General features: G+C 48.3%; 1 protein-coding gene across 1 annotated transcript in view; it reads left to right on the forward strand.

The window, feature by feature from the left end:
* The first annotated feature begins 1847 nt into the window (after positions 1 to 1847).
* Positions 1848 to 20947, forward strand: part of LOC115390721 (microtubule-associated tumor suppressor 1 homolog) — a 26902-nt gene continuing 7802 nt past the window's right edge. The window contains exons 1-8 of the mRNA XM_030094702.1: positions 1848 to 3047; positions 3398 to 3766; positions 7114 to 7303; positions 9500 to 9673; positions 10509 to 10685; positions 11105 to 11272; positions 17649 to 17746; positions 17887 to 18219. Of these exons, the coding sequence (XP_029950562.1) occupies positions 2049 to 3047; positions 3398 to 3766; positions 7114 to 7303; positions 9500 to 9673; positions 10509 to 10685; positions 11105 to 11272; positions 17649 to 17746; positions 17887 to 18219 (2508 nt within the window). The 5' untranslated portion in view covers positions 1848 to 2048. The remainder of the gene's footprint in view (positions 3048 to 3397; positions 3767 to 7113; positions 7304 to 9499; positions 9674 to 10508; positions 10686 to 11104; positions 11273 to 17648; positions 17747 to 17886; positions 18220 to 20947) is intronic.

Genomic DNA, 20947 nt, shown 5'->3' on the forward strand with positions numbered 1-20947 from the left:
GACACTGCAGGGCGACCCGAGCTCAGCCGAACGCCTCAAACAGTGGAACATCACAAATAATGGATAAAATGGATATGTAAAGTAACTCCTCCGTTCTGCTCCTGCTATCTGTAGAACAACTGCGAACAACTCAGTGAAACGTTGTAGCTTCTTGATATTTTGATAAAGCTGTGACTTACTTTACTTTCAGGTAGTAACTAGTAAAATAAATGCATTACTTTTTGTGTAGCAGTGACTCTTAACTTTGTTTCCTTCTGTTTTTGCACCTCGAGCTGTTTTGGCTTCATCTGTGATGAGCTTTATTTATTATGCGGTGCATCAGAAGCAGACTAGCTGTCATGTTCTGTGGCGTCACGTTAAATTCTCAGAAACTTCCAACTTTCAATATTGGAAGTTTCCAGTTTGACCACATTCAGAGACATTTTTCCCACTTCCTAGTTCCTCATGAGCGGACCATAAACCCTCTGTGGTTGTAGTGAGGAGAGAAACTTCTTGCAGTGGCTTTACTCCGCACTCCTGCCTTCAGTTTGTTCTGCAGAATGAATCCTCAGTTTTCTTCCTGCGTTTGGTTGATTTTTGATCGACAGTTTGACGTCATGATTGTGAAGAGCTGATCAAGGTTTTGAGCAAAAACAGCCAGTGGTGCATCCTGTGTCTTTAACTGACCGAACGATGTCAGACATGTGGCCGGTGGACCAGAAATGGTCCAATCTGCGCCTGCGCATGACTTTCCAAAGAATAATGATCACAAAGGATACATTAGGTTGTGATATTCTTCTAACAAGAGACTAGGAGTTTATTTTGAGTTGATCTACTTCATCTGAAAAGAACTGAGCCAACAAACTGTGGACTGACTCACAGCGAGCTGCTAACTGATTCTGACGCTCAACAGACTCCAGTAGATCTTCACGCAGGTGGAGCGGAGCTTCTGATTCCTCGCCTGCACTGTTGATGAAGGTGTGTTTGCACATCCAGACTGAAGGCTCATACATTTTTAATAAGACTGGCTGAGCACAGGACTTGCAGCATCGCAGGATGGAGAACAGGTGTCTCTATTTTCATGCTAATACATGGTGGACACACACACACACCACACACACACACACAAACTGCTGCATGTGAAGCAGACAGTGGATCTCTGGTTACCAGATCATATATTATGGAAAGGTAGATGTAGACTAGAGGTATCAGGTGGAAGCGGAGAGATTTCAGACTGCCAGCACACACACAGGAGCAGAACAGAGGAACGTGGCTCCTGATTTCCTGTGTGTGTGTGTGTGTGTGTGTGTGTGTGTGTGTGTGTGTGTGTGTGTGTGTGTGTCAGGTTTCCTGCAGTTTCAGAGCACTTCTTCTGTGAGTGGCCCACAGGCCCTGCTGTCATTATTGGAGGAGGCTGTCCTGGTTCTGTTCGCCTTTATTTAGCTGAACCTCCTTTGTGTCTGACCCACATGCATGCTCACATGCACACACACACTTCTGGACTTTGTGACTGTGTAGCTGCTGGTCTTCAGTACTATTTTGTAAGGACACAGTTTGAGTCGTTTCCTCTTCCTCCTCTTCCTCCTGCTCCCCCTCAGGACGTCAGACTGCAGTGACAGATGCAGCCAGCAGAGGGCAGCAGCGTCTCCCTCTTCAGGCATTTCAACCTGCTTCACCTGGAAGATTCCTGTTAAATGCATTTCATTTAAAATGTGTCGAACTAAAGAGTCTCAGTGGGTTTAATAATAAGAGCAGCTCTTGCGCTAAAGCTAACAAGACAGTGAGAGACAGCAGCTCTACAACAGTTTTTTTTCAGGTCACTGTCACATTTTAACTTAATGTTAAATCTGTGTTTGCTCCTGCAGGCTGTGAGATGCCCTGAAAGCCAGAAGTAAGGTCACAGAGTGCGTTAATGGCCACGACTGATGAGAGGATCTGAGTCTGGATGTGGACGCTGCACCCTGAAGAATGGATTGGCGCTTCCATCAGATGTTTGAGTAGAGACAAAACCAAGTGGGACAACAGGAAGTAAAACACGCGAGGAGGAAACTGAGCCGTCAGACGCAGAGATGAGTGTTTCTGACCACGTTCAGAGGGTCGGCGGTCACAGCGGCTCCACCATGAAGCTCCCTCTTCGCAGTGCTGGAGATCACAACGGGAACGCCTTCCCCATCTCGTCCTCTTCCTCCTCGTCTTCGTCCTCCTGTCTTGGGGAGTCGTCCCCGGAGTCGCTGCGCAGTCTGAGCAGCCTCAGCGGCGGCTGCACGGACAGCCCGCTGGACTACGACGTGTTCGAGGTGGCCCTGATGGGGGGAGTCGTCGTCACAAAGTGGGAAGACAAGCAACCGGACGACGACGTCTCGTCAGGACAAACGCTCACCGTGAGGGAGCCGCCTGAGTCCACTGACAACTCTGCGTCCGTGTACCTGGACGCCAGCAGCGGCGAGTTCCAGCAGGACACCTGGAAGCATCTGACGCTGGAGCTGTCCATGAGCCGCAGTCACTATGGCAACAGTGACGATACCAGCAGCCGGCGGAGACACGGCTCCTCCACGCCGGACTCTGACGCAACAGAAATCCCCGCTGACGATGACGGTGGTGACGATGAGGAGGCTTTGTTTCTGTCTGTGAGCTCTGACGCCAGCGCTCAGAGACGCAGTGTCACGAGTTCAGTCTGCTGGGCGAGCGACGGCACGGGGAACTCAGAGGTGCCGACGGAGGCACCTGAACAGCTGAGCGCCGCTGAGAGCGAGCATGTGGAGCTCACCTCACTGCTTCATCCACCTGAGGAAGAGTATACAGCCCCTCCTAGATCTGAGGACCTGAGTGAGAGCGCCCAGACATCCGCTGTCTCCCTGTCCCACTCTCCGGCTGGAAGATGTGACTCCGCCGACACAAGTCCTCCGGCCAACGCAGCCAAACCCGCCAACTTACCTGGTAACAGGTTAACGCCTGCCACAGCGGTCAGGCTGTCCACGCAGAGAGTTTCCAGAGTGGATCCGAAAAACATCAAGGCCAAAGTTACCACATGGGCCAACAACCCGTCTGCACCAAAAACACAGACACAGGTACCGACAGCTCACCGAGGAGCTTCGACTGCTGGTTTAGCTAAATGGTTGAAGGTTTAGAAAATCAGCTGCAGATTTAGCTTCTCTGTTGCTGTAGCAAACATTCAGGTTCAGCAGAGCAGCAGCAGGTTTAGTGCAGCAGCAGTCGTCAGCTTAGTTTTTCAACACAAGAGTGACTCAACTCATTATCACTGCGCACACTAGCTGCTAACGTCAGGAGACGATTCAAGGTGTCATTTAAATATCGGAGAGTATGTTTTATGTTTGGAGAACTTTTTCAGGAAGTTGTTCTTCATGTTGTTTGAACACAGGTAAACTTCAGACCCCCTGCTGTGTTTCTGTCTCCACAGAGTAAAGTTGCTGCTGGCGTGAGGAGAACGGTTCCCAGGAGGGAGGAGATGCTCGGCGACGGAGGCTGGAGGCAGAACGCCACAGGTCCCATCAGAGTGGTGGCTGTGCTGAAACCCGTCAAAGCGAAAAGCCGCAACCTCAAGACTGACCACAGGGCGGCTCAACAGGCTTCAGCCGGCTCTCTGGGCTCTGAGGAAGGACCCCTGCAGGCTCCCAGGAGGGCTGTCCAATCTGTGCCCGATGGACAGGGAGCAGCTGAGGATGTTGAGGAGTGTTTGGACCAGAAGGAAGAGGCCACAGCAGCTTCAGAGGAACAAATGATGCAGCCAACGAGTCAACCAACGAGTCAACCAGCGAGTCCCAGCAGGGTGAGTGATGGAGTGGAGTGTCTTCACTGACATTGTGACTCCTGATGATTCACCTTGGGTATGAAAGAGTCAGCAGCAGGTGCTAGCTTCGTTTAGCTTCACTTCCAATTCATTTAGGTTCGAGGCAAACAGCTTTGGCTTCCTGCTTCAGTTTGTGACTGTTGGCTTTGCAGCATTTATTTCTTAGTAACTGAAACTGAACATATCCTGAAACTTTTCTTCTCTTCCGGCACACTTTAGTTTGCTCTGATTTCTGGATAATCCCTATGCAGCTGCGTACTTTCTGGGTTGAACAACTCAGTTTAACATTGTAGCATCTTTATATTTTCTCCTCTATTAATCCACACAGTGTCTGCTGCATATTTATGTCTAAGAAAATATTTGTTAAAATGTGATTTACAATATCATTCTGAAGTTGTAATTGTAAGCCAGTGAAATTCAAATTGAGTTGGAGTGTTTGAAGTAATGACACTTTTGTGCATTAGGTGGCAGTAGTGAGTCGATGCAGTTTGTTTCAGTCCAGTTAGATGAGATTGGAATCCAATCCCATCTCATCTGTCATCAATCTCATCCAATCATTGGATGCTCAGTGCTGCAGTCACAAGACGATAGAGAGCTAGCTGGTATATAGACACAAGTGCATGAATGAATGAATTAATTAATGAATGTTAGTTTTCATAAGTCTCCTTTCAACACTTGATCGGCAGCTGTCTATAAATATCTCAATTGAACGGTTTCAGCTCGATATCTTGTTGAAGAAACTATTACATCAAAGCAAAATATCAAACATAATCCACTGTTTCTAGTAGGGATGTGCGATACCACTTTTTTTCCGACCGATACCGAGTACAAGTACTTCATCTTCAGTACTCACCGGTACCGATACTTGCATACTGATACTTTATATACATAAAATTTAAAATAATGCAACGACAAATTATTTTTGAAAATGAATTTTATTTCTAATAAAAAGGCAGCCCAGCCACTATGTTTAAGTCTAAAATAATAGTCTGAAAAATAAAACTCTGAGTTTACACTTGAAATGAAATTAAGTGCAAGATAAAACAATTTCTCTGAATTTTAAGTTTTTTTTAAATGAACTGAATTACAAGACGTAAACAAACAACTTTAAGTTATATTCTTTTTAAAATGAACTTATTTTAACGGTTTTTAAATGAAATTAAGTGCAAGATAAAACAGTTTTCTCTGAGTTTTACACTTTACATAAACAAAGGTTTTTAAATGTACTGATTTTAATTTTTTTTTTTTATGAACTAAAGTCAAAGATAGAACAACCCCCGAGTTTAAAGAGTTGCTCGTGTTATTTGTGCTGCTCTCGGATCTCTGCTCTTCAGTTTCTCGGTCTTCTGCAGAGTTTGCCGTCGAGTTGCTGCCGGAGTTTTCTTTTTTTCCAGCACAACAGCGTCAGACTCTCGTCCACAAGCTTCGCCCTGAGGTGTTTAAACAAATTACTAGTGGTAAATGAACAACATCGCGCACCTCCTTTAGCAATTTTAGCATAGCAGAGTTAGCATTCTGCAAAGCTCGGCTCGCTTTCACTTATATAAAAGAATTTCCACACCGGCGGAGTTTTAGTGAGACGAGCAGCCGTTCTGGGTTCATTCCTGTTGTCTCTGCTCTGAATGAGACTCATGGAGAATCAGCCCGCTGTAGTGTAGCTCAGCGCCTGTCAGCGACTCCCAGAGAGGAGCTTCTTCCTCTTTCATGTTTGTCGGCAGCTTGCATCCCATTTGGTTGCACTACCGCCACCTGCTGGTGAAGAGGGCTTACTGCGCGTGGGGGTTTCTTGCCGTGAGTATCGGCGGCTGGTATCGGTAGCCTTCACGAGTACCCGATACTTTGAAATAAGGCCAGTATCGGCCCGATACCGATACCTGGTATCGGTACTCGCACATCCCTAGTTTCTAGTCACAAATACTGTAAAAGAGCTTCAGTCCGTCTGAAAATTGACCTTCATGTCACTCTATGTACAGTGTGTATCTATTAGAAGATAAACGTGTGAATCAGGAACAATATCTTGGAATAGGAGATGACATGATGATGCCTTCAGAATGATGAGCACATGAGTTAAATACTGGGGATTCACACTATCTAAAGGAGGAGGAAAAGCAAGCAAACTTTATTCATCCTACAGGGGGAATTATTTCTCTGACTCCATCTCATCCTGTTCAAAATTAATACAAACTGCATGTTCATGGAGCAGTGGGCTGCTGTCTAGGGGGGTCCTGGCAGTCAGCAGTGGGACTTCATGCTGAGCTGCAGGTCCTCCTCTTCACCTGAAGCCCCGGGGCAGGAGAATAGGTCGGGGCAGGTTTCAAACCTGGGGTGGCTTCAGAGGAGCTTTAACAACACATACCAGAGACGCACCACTCCCAGAGTCTGGGTCTGAGTCTGGGAGACCGCTGCAGCGTGGTGTCTGTGCAGTCTGTGAGGTAGCTTTGTGTTTCTGTAACACTGCGCCTCTGCTATCAGCAGCAGACTGTTGCTGCTGATTTCAGTGTTTCCAGGGTGCATAATTACATCCCTCAGACCCGCAAATGTTAATAATAATGTAAAAGCGCAGTACACCCACATAGTTCAGAGGCTGAAAACAGAAAAACCTGAAAGGCACAAGATGTTGAAAGACAGAGAGACACAGAGACAGACAGAGAGAGAGAGAGAGAGAGAGAGAGACAGACAGACAGACAGCAGAATAAAATCACAAACTAAGGCAGAGAATTAAATTAGTTAGCCTTGAAGCGAAAAAGTAGGTTTTCGAGACTGAACCAACAGTTGAACATACACTTTATTTTTGCTCTTTTTTTGTTTAAATTAGGCCCCTTGTTTTGTTCTACCTCCACAGCATCCCAGCGTTTCCAGATCAGGAGTGTTAATGTGACGTAATCAGGAACGCTCTTGCCCGCTCCTCGTTAGCTACGAACGTTTGTAAAAGACTTTTCCCTCTTTAAAGAGACACAGACAGACGCCAGACCCTCGTTCCCTAACTCGCTCCATGTGTGCTGCTGTTTATAGAGTTTGGGGGGAGGAGGCAGAGCGGGCGGAGGGGGGATTGGCCTGGTCCGAGTCGGGAGTCTCAGGAGGGAAATGTACGACACAATAGAAAGTTTTTTTTTCCTTCTTCCAGCCTCCTGAAGCGGCAGCACACTCCCATTTCCTCCCCCCCCTCTCTCTCTCTCTCTCTCTCTCCTCCGCTCCTCCCTCACCTCTCCTCTCCACATTTGGGACTCCTCTGAGCAGGAATGGCTAACACCATGGTGTCAGTGCGCAGCTCCAAGCTGGGGCCCCTCAGCTGGGACGCTGTCACTAAACGTCAGCTCTTCTTGCAGAAAGTTTCCTCCAAGCTGGGACCGGCTGGCCGGCCGGGGGGCCGAGGGGCCACCAGGGCGGCTCCACCGCCGCCGCCGCCACCGCCGCCGCCTCCTCCTCCTCCTCCCGCTGCTCCTCCGGGCTCCGGGGCTGGAGGTCCGGGGCCGAGCCCGGGCGAGGGATCTCTGAGCAAAGCGAGGTCGAGTCAGGGTGAGTCCACGAGACGAGTGTGTGACTGCATGAAGCCAACATGTCAACACACACACACACATATACACACACAGACCTCACCAGTATGTGTGTGTGTGTGTGTGATGTTCTGTGCTCGCAGGGCTGCGAGTTAAAATACCTTCCACATACCAGCACACATGCAGACGCACACGTTGAAATGTGACGGACAGGCAGGAGCTGGAGGGAACGCAGCAGAACTGCTGGAGCAGAGAAGAGTCTGCATGTGTGAACGCAATCATCAGAGCTGTTCGTCACAAAACCAGAATTTTCACTTTGTGGTGAAGTTAGAAGAACAGAAGTGTTTTTTCTTGTTGTCGTGTTGGGAAAATGTTTTACTGTAGCCGGTCACAGTCATGAGCAAAGAAACTGTCTTCAGTACTTCATGAGAATCAGTCAGTAGGATTTTGATGAGTTTGGTTTTTTTCAGTGGAGAAAACAGAGCTGCTGCTAGCATGAGCAACGCTGTTATGATTTGACGTGAACATGTAGAGAAATTTGAGAAGTTGTCATGACTGTTCCCTTTGTGTGTGCCTCTCTTTTTTTTTATTACGTGTGTCTATATGTGTGTGTTTGTAAATATAGTTCATGCTGCCCGACTTAAACATGGTGTCCAGTGTAATCTTAGTCCACTTCGTGTGTGAGTGTAACTTGATTCCTGCAGTTGTGTCGGTTGCACATCGGAAACATGCTTGTCTGCGTGTGTGTGTATGTGTGTGTGTGTGTGTCAGGTCACATTCTGATGGACAAAAGCTCGTCTGTGTCATTTTCTGACACTCAAGAGCAAACTGACGACCTTTGAGATTCCATCAATGGAACCTTTGAGAGAGAGAGAGAGTGTGTGTGTGTGTGTGTATTCTCAGTTTTCCAGTTCTGTTATTTACTGACCGGTCTGCGATTGGTCCCTGTCAGCCAATCAGAACCATCCTCCTTAATGAATAAGAGACTTTCCAAGCAGTGAATTGCAATAATCTAGTGAAGAGCGACCATGACTGAATGCTGAGTCTGCAGCCTCCAGGTAGAAACGGCTGGACTTTTCTCCGTCGCTGCCATGCATATCAGCGTGGAAGCTGTGTCAGCATGGTCAGGTTGAAAGAAGGGTCCGAGGCTGGACGATTTCTCCTCCGCCTGTGTGTCAGTCCTGAGCACGAGGCGGCAGAGCTCTGATTTCTGAGGTAACACAACCCAGCTGCTCCAGCAGAGTGAAGCCAGATGTTTCCTGCTGTGTGTGTGTGTGTGTGTGTGTGTGTGTGTGTCTATGAGGTAATGTAACGAGCTTTTTTTTTTTCCGTCTCCTTGTTTCAGTTCTTTCAGTTTTTTTCTCCCGTGTTCGCAGAGTGTGAATCAAACTTTAATGAAGGTTGTAAACAGGACGTGTGATGGCAGCAGAGGTACAAATAACTAATAGTTCTACATGTTTATGGCTGAAAAATAGAGCGTGGAGACACACACGCACACTCACAGCAGGTCTGTGAATAAAGAGTAAGGAATAAAGATGGAGTCGGAGCTGAACGTTGAGTCACGTTGGTGTGTTTTCAGAGGCGGCCTCGCAGATTGACCGCAGTCCCAAAAAAAGGAGCAATAAAACACCATCAGATCTGTCCCCAGCTCTGCCACAGAGTCACTAACTCGTGTAGTGATGGATCCAATTTCAGAATTGAATATTTTCAACGGATTTTCTGAACTTTGTCTTTTCTTCATTCTCCAAACGAGCTGCAGCTGAAGAGTTTCCTTCTGTGGCGTCCACCAGGCCTAATTCACTGTTTTGTTCCTTCATCCTTTTCTGTCAGTGCCACTTAAACACACTGCAGCCACATACAACACACACACACACACGCACACACACACGGACAGACACGCACAGTGGTGTGAAGCGGCGAGTGGCGTCGTGGCTCTCGTGGAATCCGCTCTGCTTTGGTTTCTGGGAGGAATCCATGATTCATTCCACAGAAATGAGTTTGTTGTGTTTGAGATTTTCCTCAAACGTCCCACTGGACGCAAATGACACTGTTACACACTCATCTCCTCTGTGTCTGACTCACACACACCCCACACACACACTCACATGACATTCATCTGTGACATTCATATGAACGCAGTAATCAGATTACTCCTGTAGCGGCCCTCTCTGTTCTTGTGTTCTGATGTTCAGTTTGTGTGTTTTCCTTTGCGTTGCAGGTATCCCCAAACCTCGCTCCCTCCTCAGAGCCGCAGCCAATCAGCAGCCGGCGTCAGGGTCGTCGGGGCGACCTGCCCCTCCCACTGCCTCCAAACTTCCTGTCAAAGGTTTACCCACAAGCCTCAGCTCCTCATCACTTGGAAGCAATGAGAACAATGGACCCACGAGCAAAGGTGTGTGTGCGTGTGTGCGTGCGTGTGTGCGTGCGTGTGTGTGTGTGCGTGTGTGTGTGTGACAGATCAGAGGTGGTTTTTCTTGGTGTGGTTTCCCTCTTTCATACACAGTCATCACCTCTGCAGTCTGGGAATGTGCGGAGGTCAAAGGTCACATCTGGTCAGGAATATTAACAGACTCACTGCTGCGGTGGCGCCGCCTGGAGGTCAAACAGGATTAAAAGCCTCAAACTGGACATTTTACTGTAACTTTCATGTTTTGATTAATTCTCCTTGATCTGAAATGTTTCTTAGGATAAAAACTCTACCATCATAACACATGATCATGAGATCAATACATCACAGTTCGGGGGTGCAGTGTGAAGCTCTGTCATGTCACAGCAGGATGACCAGCGTCCCTGTTAGATCTCATGTCATAGTATTAGATTACAGCAGCACATTTATGGAATAATAAGGCAGATTAATTTGTTTCCCAGGTGTTTGCTGTAATCTGTCTTTAATTTACTTTTCTGTTAATTCACTTATTTATTAAAAGTATTTTCATTTTTTTTTCCATTTAGTTGCCTGAACCTGTAATATCTGTCGTTTCTTCACAGAGAATTAACAGAACATGTGTAGCACCACTGTTGTGCAGTAGGTGGCAGCAGCGAGTCCATATGGTTTGCTGCTGCTTCTGTTGGCACAGCCGCTTGAAAAGTTTTGGGGTCAGGGAGACGTGTTTTTAAATACACTGACAACAGCGCCACATGGGATTTAATCTCATTGACTCCTTCAGTCTGTGGAGGTTTTTCCCTCAGAAATAAGACTTAAACCTTCCTCTTAATGTTTTCTAAAGGGGCTCCCCCAGCAGCGACCAAAGCGGACGAGCGGCCGAGCAGAGGAGCCATTCCTGTGGGTGTCCTGGCTGCAGTGCGGGCCCCCGGCCCCCCCGGCTCCCCCGGTGACGGCCCAGGTCCCAGGCTTCCTGCCATGAGGAGCAGAGCTCAGTCTCTGCAGGTCCGGACAGTTTCAGGTGTGTGAAGATGGAACGCCTCACTTCTCCCCAGTCAGTTCAACTCTGGCTTCAGATGGATCTGAGACCACCTTCACCGTCACCATTATGGAAAAACACATATTAGATGAACGTTTTGAACAGACGCCATTTAGATCGTCTTGCAGCGGATTGATAAAAATCTAGTTTGAGTGAAAATCATGATGTGATTCATCCCAGTTACTCTCAGTTGGTCATTAATACTAACTTATGAAGCTATTTCTGGGCAGTGATTATTAAAGTTTGAAATCTTCAAATTTAGACTTATTGATCATTATCTTGTCCCCTAGTGGCTTTGTGTGCAGGACAGGAGCAGACACATGTAATCTGATTACAGATGAATGGTGGAGGGAAGCATAGAAACTGACTGGCTCTGACTTGACTGAGTTTCCTGCCTGCAGGCCTGAAAATGCCGAGTGGCCCCGCCCACAGCTCCGCCCACAGCGCTGCCCGGACCGCAGCGACTGGACAGACGGCGAAGGCCAGTCCCACCGTGCTGACGAGGCAGACGACCCAGAATCCCCTGCAACGGAGCGGTTCTGCGAGGCTCGTGAGGCAGAGCAGCACAGGTGTGTGTGTGTGTGTGTGTGTGTGTGTGTGTGTGTGTGTGTGTGTGTGTGTGTGTGTGTGTGTTTCACACTGAGCTGCTTCAATATTTTGTGGCTCTAAATGAGCCTAGATTTGTCCACTTCACACTGAAATGTGTCGGCAAAATTTATTCACGAACAAATATATTCATTTTCATACTTTTAACATATAAGTCCTAAAATTTGCATGGTTTGGTTTAGTTTTCAGATTAGCCAGACTCGTTCATGATGTTCTAAACCCTGACACAGTATAGATAACCTCCAGACCTGTAGCGGAGCCAGAGTGGGGGCAAGGGGGCGGTCGCCCCAGGGCCCACAAAGTCATAGGGCCCCGTTTCATGTGATGTGTTCACATTTACTCGTAAATAAATTATTATAATAAAACGTGCAGTGTGTGCAAGAAGGTATAAGCATATGATTGTGGGCTCCAATTTGCCAATTCTTACATTACGACTGTCCATGAATGCATCAGAGCTGTAAGCCAGCGCTGATTGGCTGTGCGGCATGAACGAGTTTTTTTCTTTGCACTTGATCTGAGCTCTGTGGAGGGAAGTTAAACAGTATGCTAAACACTATGCTAGCCGCTAGCGGTACTACCCAAAACCTGATATTGGAGCCACTGGTGAGTCAGTGAAACCTTCAAAAATATTATCTTTATCAGAATGCTGTGGTCTTAAACACCTGCCTATTTGAATGTGCCTTGTGTTGCTCTCAACTATAAGAGACCGCAGAGTCTATTTTTTTCGTAATATAGGTGAGTTCCAAAAGATAAAGATAGCTGTGTCTATATCTATCTGAATAGATTGTGTAATTTTAGACCAGCTGTGTTCATTTTATATTTAAGCTGGATCAAAGATGGTACAGATTTACCCACTGAGTTTTTATCTGAGTCTGAGTGTGTGTGTGTGTGTGTGTGTGTGTGTGTGTGTGTGTGTGTGTGTGTGTGTGTGTGTGTGTGTGTGTGTGTGTGTGTGTGTGTGTTCGTGCATTCGTTCATATGTGTATTTGTTCTTCAGAACAAGTTTGTGAACTGGTTTGTCACTTTATTCTGCTTTCTGAGGCATATAGGTTTGCTTGGCTCAATAAAAGTGAGCATTAGTGTGTTGTTTGATGGTAGGATGAGGGATTGTTTGAATGGTAAAATTACTATCATAAGGCCCCGTCGAGAATGCTCCGCCCCCTCTGTACTGAGACCCACGCTCCGCCTCTGCTCCAGACTGTCCCTGTGGTTGATGATCTTTCATGTGGGAGTGTACTCCAGCAGTGCAGGTACCACCTGCTGCCAGCAGAGGGCGTCAGTGTTCAGACTCACATGGTGCAGCTTCCTCTGTGTTTCCACCACAGACACAGTTCAGAAATACAGAATAATCTGCAGTCTTCAAGTTTTCAATCCACAAAACCAAGTTTAAAAGTCAGGAAAGTCTGCATTTATTTTTTATTATTTTTTTTATTGTTTATTTTGCCTGCTTCCTCCTTGCCGTAGAACTGTTGCTGTCAGGTATTGATCTCTAGTTGTAATTGTAGTTGATAGTTTCAGATGTTAGAACGTTGTGCTTCTAGATGTTTCTGATTTAGTCTCGATCGTGGACTCTTGGCATATATTCCCTCTCTCTCTGATTGCTCTTCCTCCATCAGGATGCTTACTCAGCTCCACACACTCTCTCTGACCTCACGTGCTCGCATCCACCGAGTGAGCGAGTGTGTAGTGCCGACTGGCTCCGTCTGATTGGCTGATTATGTTGACATGCCTGGGGTGAATACAGTGCATGGAAGCACCATTTACCACAGTGCAATCAGCCTTTCAGGATATCTACTGTACGTGTTTTAATGTTGGTATTGTGTGATATATCCATATTCTGCAGACCCACAGCTGCCTCACAGATTTTCCCTCAGTCTGGACTGACAGGCTGACTCCTGTCAGGTCCTGTAGATCACTGAGTACTATGTAATGGTGTGTATTGAAATAAAACAGAGGTTAGCCATTTAACCTGAACTTCTTAACTGATTACTACTGTGAAATGAGTAACTCAGATACAGTTATTGACATTTGGTGAGAAAAGCTAGAAATTCACAGAGCAAAATGCTTACATTTCAGAGAAAAATGAAGGTTACTGAGAAAAGACAATTTGCAGGTTTATAAGAGGAATAGAACTGTAAGAATAATGAATACCTTTAAAAAAAAGGTTTCTATTAAAAAACCTGAAAGTCATTATTTTTAATGATCTCTTAAATGTTTCTTGTTTATGCATGAAATGTATGCTATTGTAAAATTCTGCTAACGAAATGCTAATTCAAAGGAGGAGAAACCCTGAAATAAATGAAGATGTAGTTTATTAATGTGGAAACCTGAATTCATCCCTTTAAAATATGTGTGGAAAAAATATCTAATTATATTTAGATTGTATCTTGAAAGCTGTGTGATTTTCTAAAACACACATTTAAAAAAAACCAACCTAGTTTCTCGTTTGGATTGAGTGTTTTTTTCCTCCCTCTGGTTGGAGCTGAAGCTTGTTTGTAATTCTGAGAGATTATTTAAATCCCTCCCCCTCCTGCAGCATCCCTCTGTCTGTGTGTGTGTGTATGGTGTGTGTGTGTGTGTCTGTGTGATTCTCCTCCCTCTCTCTCCCTCCATCTTTTCTCGGGCTGATTCACTACCTGCTCGCTGGTGAAGCTCGCTGCTATTTTTGGCGCCATTTTCTCCTCTTCAGTTTGTGCTGCTCGGTCCTCCTCCTCCTCCTCCTCCTCCTCCTCCTCCTCCTCTGCTCTTCGTGGAGCGGCGGTCGCCTTTCCGTGGCGGTCTTTTCTCTGGATGAAGGACTGTTCACCGGCCTCATCGCGCCGGGCTTTTTTTTTTCTCCGTCTCCACGTGGTGTTGGGGGTCTTTAAGCCTCCCCCCTCTCCTCCCCTCTCCTCCTGGAGGAGTGTTTTTTTTTTTTTTTGACCGCGGCGGCGTGAGGACGCGGGCCGTAGGGCACAAAGCGGGTCGGCGTTTGTGTTCTGAGGCGGGTTTCTCTGAGCCGGCGGTCTTCGGGAGCCGCTCCCACCATGCTGTGGTCCCCTCGACTGTCGCTGGCCAACTTCCACGTGAAGCTGACGGCCAAGGGTCTGTTCAGGAGCCTGCAGCTGCTGTCCGGGTGCAGGAAGAACACCGTCGTCTTCCACGCAGGTCGGAATCGCGTCCCCGTGCGTTCCTCCCCCTCGCCCTCCATGTGTCCTCGTCCTCAGCCTCCACACCCGTCCACACCCTCCTCATCCTCCACGTCCTTCATCTGTCCCCCTCCTCACCCTCCATCCATCCTCCTCATGAAAACTCAGGATGCTGCTTTAAAAAACCCCAAAACGACTGAAGTTATTTGAATGTTCCCTTTTGCTCAGTGCTGAAGTTCAGAGCGTCAGTGTGTAAAGGAGAAGCAGGTCAGCAGATAAAGGATGTCAGGATGACACAAACGAGAGGAAAGTTTCAAAAGTTTGGATCCGCTCAATGCAAAGCTTATTAACCCTGATTCAAAGTACACACTATAAAGAAATTGAATAAACAAAGAATGAGTCAGTTTGAACTGCTTCTTTAAAATAATGAGCTTAAAATGTGAATAAATGATTAAAAAGCACTGAATTAAATGGATGAAGTTGTTAAATGGAGAGTCTTGATTGATTGAAACACACAGTGTGATGTTTTGAACCAGGCTGAATGTGAACTCGCTCCACCGTCGTCATCTTTAATCTTATTCTGACCTCGGAGCGCGTTTCAGGACTGACCTACATATCTGGAACGCCAGTGTTTATTCTTATGCGGCACGTGTAACTCCTCTCCAGGTCGTTTTTTTTTTTTAAGAGAGTCACACGGACATCACTGGCACATTTATCTCCTGTTCCTCACTCTCCGGTGGGAGGAGTGGGCGTTGGAGCGGGCGGCGGCCACACCCTGACAGGAAACGTGTGCGGAATTTTTTTCCCTCCGAAACTTCCCGGCGGTTGATTTTTCCTGACCGTGCGAGGCGTGTTTGTGCATCTAAAACTCGTCCTCAGTGGCTTCGCCTCCTTATCTCCATAACAAGACCTCCTCGCCCCCTCCCCGCCGCCTCCCTTTGGCGTTAGCAGCCATTGTTGCCTCCTTCGGGCTTTTGTGTGCAGCGTTCACGGGTGTCACGGTTTCAATAGAGCCGTGGTGTGTGTGTGGGGTGTGTGTGTGCGCGTGTGCGTGTTTTCTGCACGAGTGGCTCGGCGATGGCGTGATGAGACGTGACTCACACACTGAGCGATGATCGGAGAGCGCCGACGTGAAGGAGGAGAAGAATCCGGGTTTTTAATTCACTTCTATGAAAACAGGAACAGCTTCACACTGTTATGTTTTTCACCAGACGTGTGTCTTCCATATAAAACCAAATTAGAGCCGCCACTCTCTGTGAGACCGTAATTCTTTCATCCTCTTTCCCAGAGTGTTTTCTTGTAAATCTGCTCGTTCTTCTCTTGGCTACCAGCCAGCTTTAAGATTGGAAGTAAACCAGCTGAGAAACTGACAAACCGAACCGCCATCAGTTAGTTCATTTCCAAACTGCATGACCACTTCACACACGGCCACCGTGCAGCCGCCGACCGTGATTCATAAAAACACTTTTCATATCGGGTCAGAAATATAATTCATGTCATATTATGATGTAGACATTGAGGATAATAAACTCTGTAGAACTCCGGCCGGCGTCCTCCGCTGCTCCCTGACCAGCCGAGCGTTTACTGCTCCATCTGAGCCCTGCAGCACGTGCTTCACTGCAAAAACACACACACACGCACAAACACACAGACCCACTTCCACACATCTGCCTGACAAGTAGGTTACAGCAGGCTTTAGTTAACATGCACACATGGATAAATCAAACACACACAAACACACACACACACACACACACTCGGTGTTGGTCTCGCCTGCTTCAGAGTTTCTATTTAAGCCCGTTTTAATGTCATCATGTGGTTTTCCACTTTACACACGATGCAGCGCTCTCTTTGCTTCCAGTCCACTCTGAAACTTTCGGACATTCAGACTCGTCTCTCAGTCTTCTCTCATCGATGTCACAGCATGTAGCAGTAGTTTGTCGTTTTGTCTGCACTTCTAAATAACATAAACCTTCAGCCTGCTGCTTTTTGAAGCGGATAATGTGATCTTGTTGCGCTGGTTGCTGGGTAACCGGGTGGTCTTGTTTGCATGTAAACAGGTCAGATGAAGCCCGTGTGCTCACCTAGCGACACGCTTGTTTCCACGGTAACAGCTGATGAGGAGGCGAGTGGACTGGGCTTCACTGAGTCAGAGATGATCTCCTCCATCACGCCGTCTCCGTGTGTGAAACAGAATAAAATGCAATAAGACATGCAATAATTAATGTAAAACAAACAGAGTTGTTAAAGAGACTTTTTATCTCAGCAGTGACCCTGTTTTCTGTCATAATCTACACATCAGCTCGTCACAAAGCCTCCTTCTTCCCCTCTGGTTCCCCCTGAAATGTTCTCGTGACAGATGCAGTCATCCTGAGCGATGATGAGACTTTACGTGTGTGTGTGTGTGTGTGTGTGTGTGTGTGTGTGTGTGTGTGTGTGTGTGTGTGTGTTTGTTGCATGCTAACTGTGGCTTCTCTCTCAGTCTGGGTTCAGCAGCTCTGCTCCTCTGCATGGCAGCCTCCAGGTACACACACACAGACACACACACAAACACACACACAGGCTGCGGCCTGACGTCCAGCATGTTCCCCACCAGCAGGGGGCAGCGGCTTTTTTCAGTACAAGTGTGTGTTGGTGTGTGTGATTGGATCCACCGTCCCTTCATAAATCACTAAAGGACATCAGTTTCCTCCGCCCTCGCTCTCTAAATCGCCATGGTAACCACAGTCGGCGGCCTGTTGGCCAACAGACGGCAGCAGCTTAATTTAAAAAGAAAACTGCCCACATGAAAGTCCCTGAAATGTGGCGAAGCGTTCTTAGAGTCGTGTTTGCTGGAGTTACTCGGCGCGGCTCGGTTTCCAGTCAGAGGGAGTAGATGGAAGACACAGGAGACAGGAGTGTGTGTCTGCCTCTCTAATCGTTTCACTCTGGTAATGCACTCCTTAATGCACACTCACACTCACACACACACACTCTGACCATCATTACTCTGCACTCCCGTGATGCATCTCTTCCAGCCTGGGACAGTCGGCAGGGCGTGTTCATGTTTACCAGCGTGTGTGTGCGTGGACTTGTGTTTTTGTGTGTGTGTGTGTGTGTGTGTGTTTCCACGTGTTTTGATGTGGCGGTCTTCCCTTGGTGTGTGTCTGTGACACCATGTTGAGCAATGCGCCTGCTGCTCGGAGACTGAGAACGCGTCGCTCTGTTGCAGTGGACAAAAACAAACCGCGGGAGGCGCCGACGAGACCCAGCAGCTCCAGCACTGCAGGGGGAACCTCCTCCGGCCAGCAGCTGCCGCCGCCGGACCCGGTAACACTTCCATTACTATTAGTAACCTAGTTACCTACCTAGTAACCTGCTCTCTGGTTTGATCAGCTGGATTTCAGTGATTCAGCTGAGATGTCTCGTTCTTCACGTCTCGGTGGATGTTCTGTGCGTCCTCCCTCCAGGTTCCAGATTCAGTGAGCGCTAACTCACCGGCGGCGCCTGCTCTCCCGGCACCACCCGCTGATTCCACACACCCCGCTGCACCACCGGCCGGCACGGCCCCCGGGGTCGGGCTCAAAGCCAGACCCGGCGCTCGGTCCAGCCCCAAAGGCGGATCCCGACTCCTGAATGCGTCCAGAACCCGGGCGGCCCCAGAGGGGCCGGTCGCAGCCAGACCCAGCAAAGAGCAGGTGGAGAAGAAGAACCAGGCCATCAGCCAGCTGAGGAGGCTGCTGCTGCAGGGGAACCGGCGGGTGGAGGCTCTGGCTACGGTCATCCAGCACCTCTTCACTGAGGTACTTCAACTCTCTGCTTCTGAACCTGGAACACAGCAGCTTATCATGGCCTGAGGATCTCCTCAGGGGGGTCAAACATGAGGCCCGTGGGCCCGACGTGTCAGTATCCACCGTCTCAGGGTGTTTGATGTCTGCTGACATGAGCTGTGGTGCCGCTTTACACCAGTATTCAGTGTGAGTGTCTGCAGGAGACCGGGCAGCATCTGACCTTCAGAGTGAGACTGTATGAGAGGGAACACTGCCCCCTGCTGGACAGCAGTGGCATCTCCGACAGACTGTTTCCTCTGATGAGCCAGATGTGTTCTTACATGTCCGTGGGACTCGGCCCGATGCACCCTTAAAGGCGCTAATGAGGGGAATCCAGCTGTTTTCTGCCCCCCTCCCTCCCCTCCGGCCTGTAATTAAAGCTTCGCCCTGGGTCAGCTGTTTAGGTGCAGGAGGTGAAGGTTGTTCGTAGCCGGGAGGAGCTGGTCCACACCCAGCTGCCATTAACAGCAACAACAACACACTCCTCCATGGAAACATCCGGCTGCTGGAAGAGGGGCGCCGGAGTGACGGAGGCGGAGTTTAGCCTGTGAGCGCGGCGTGGAGACCTGCAGCCGCGGCCAGTTAGCAGCCTTTAGCAGCTCCTACTGACCCACACAGCACTGACACCTCAGCTCATGCTAATGCTACTCTGAGTGTGTTGATGGGATGTGTGTTGCTGGAGGAGAGCTGATTCTCTCAGCCGGGACGTCCTCGGGGGGGGGGGGGTTACAGCAGCCGTCACCGAGCTCATTGCTCAGGCTTGTTCAGCACTGCTGTTATGTTGTCTTGAATTTATTGCTCATATTTGTCTGTTCTTGCATTGTTGTGATTTTTGGCATCACTCACATGAAATGAGTGTGTGCAGTGGCACAGAGAGGATCCAGGAGTCAGTGCAGACTGAAGCATGCTGGGAGAGATATCCAGCTGCAGAACCTGTTCTCTCTATATTCACATTCATTTCCTTCAGCGAAGTGAAAAGTTTAAAAACCGTTTGAAGTGACAAGTAAAGTAGACCTTTATCTGCAGCAGTAAAAATGTGTGTGTGTGAGAGAGTCACTGTGCTGATGGACGACATGCAGACGCAGGGGGGTGATGGATAAGGGGGAGGTGGGGCAGGAATGCAGCAGCTGCAGTTGGAGCCCTGAAGCTGTATTTGGTGTGTGTGTGTGTGTGTGTGTGTGTGTGTGTGTGTGTGTGTGTGTGTGTGTGTGTGTGTGTGTGTGATGTAACGAGTTTTATCTGCAGCTTTGAATAACTCTGTTATCTTATCTGAGCTGCAGTCTGACGCTGCTGTAAACGGTAAAGTGAGCACCGGTTGCTCTGGTGGGGGGAGGGGGTGGGGGCTTGCTTTAGTGGAGGGAGTCATGTGGGGCTGTTACGGTGCTTTCATCTGTTATGTAGACAGTTGGAGAAGGCCCATGCTGGTCCTGCCTGCGGACACGTGTGTGTGTGAATTCAACTCAGATTAAATGTTATTGATCCCTGATTTGAAGCTTCAACAAACTTTCAAACTAATGCTTAAACTTGAGGCGGAGGTTTCGTGTGTTTCCTAGTGATTCAATTTGCAGTCTGATTGATCTGATCTGATATGATGGGTTGAATGTTTCCTGGTTCCTGGTTTTTTTTTTTTTTTTACATGGATCCAACAACAAAGGAGAAAGTTTGTCCTCTTTAGCTCCCTGAGAACAAACATGCTGCAGAATCTTCACCAGATCACAGCCAGACACACCGGTTCAGTCACACATCGCGCAAGGTATGGAGAGGAGAGAGGGACAGAAACAGCCCACATTCCTCCATCACGAGGAGGAGGAGGAGGAGGACAGGTAGACAGTGGGAGGAGTGCAGGAAGAGTAAAGTGTCTGCAGGACTTTGCGTCCAATAGTGCTAAAGACAGGAGGAGGAGCGGAGGGAGGAAGATCAGTGCCGAGGCCGAGGGAGGAGGAGCAAAGGGAGGAGGAGGAGCAGAGGGAGGAGCAGAGGGAGGAGCAGGGTTTTTGACTGTGTGGGTTTGCATGTGTGTTCATTCACTAAGCGATGGGCTCCACAGAGAGTAAAACCACCACAGTGAAGACGACGACGATGGCAATACAGCAGCGCAAGAAGAAACGCAAGGTGTGTGTGCGAGTGTGTGTGTGTCTGCTTGTGCGTGCGAGTGTTTGTGCGTGTGTGTGTGTGTGTGTGTGTGTGTGTGTGTGTGTGTGTGTGTGTGATAGGACACAGTTTGCCGTAAACTCCCCCTCTGTACACACGACAGTCGGTGTGTGTGCGTTGTGGAAGAATTCGACTCATTCCCGTCGTTCTCGTGTGTTGGCTGGTTGCTATGGAGACATGGTGGTCCTCTGCTCGCTCGCACCTCGCCTCGGCGCCTCAGATCTCCTCTCGTCTAAACTCACACCTCCTCTGCGCTCCATCACTCCTCAGATGTGGGGCTGTAGGTGCACTTTGCTCCCGAGGATGAAATATACGCCGGTCCGTGTGTTTATGAGAAGCTGAAGTCAGCAGAGAGCAGGAAGGACTTTCCCCAACAGACACACACACACACACTCTCTCTCTAACCTGCAGGGCCCTTTCAGGTCACTGCTGCTTCGCTGTATCAGTGTTGAGCCAGTTGCAGAAAACACTTAGTGCTTGATTACAGTTATTAGTCTGCTGCTCCAGTAAAGTAATGTGGCTGACCCGGCCGAGCTGCTCTGGTCACTTC

Source organism: Salarias fasciatus, chromosome 6, assembly GCF_902148845.1.
Source record: "Salarias fasciatus chromosome 6, fSalaFa1.1, whole genome shotgun sequence".
NCBI classification, from domain to species: Eukaryota; Metazoa; Chordata; class Actinopteri; order Blenniiformes; family Blenniidae; genus Salarias; species Salarias fasciatus.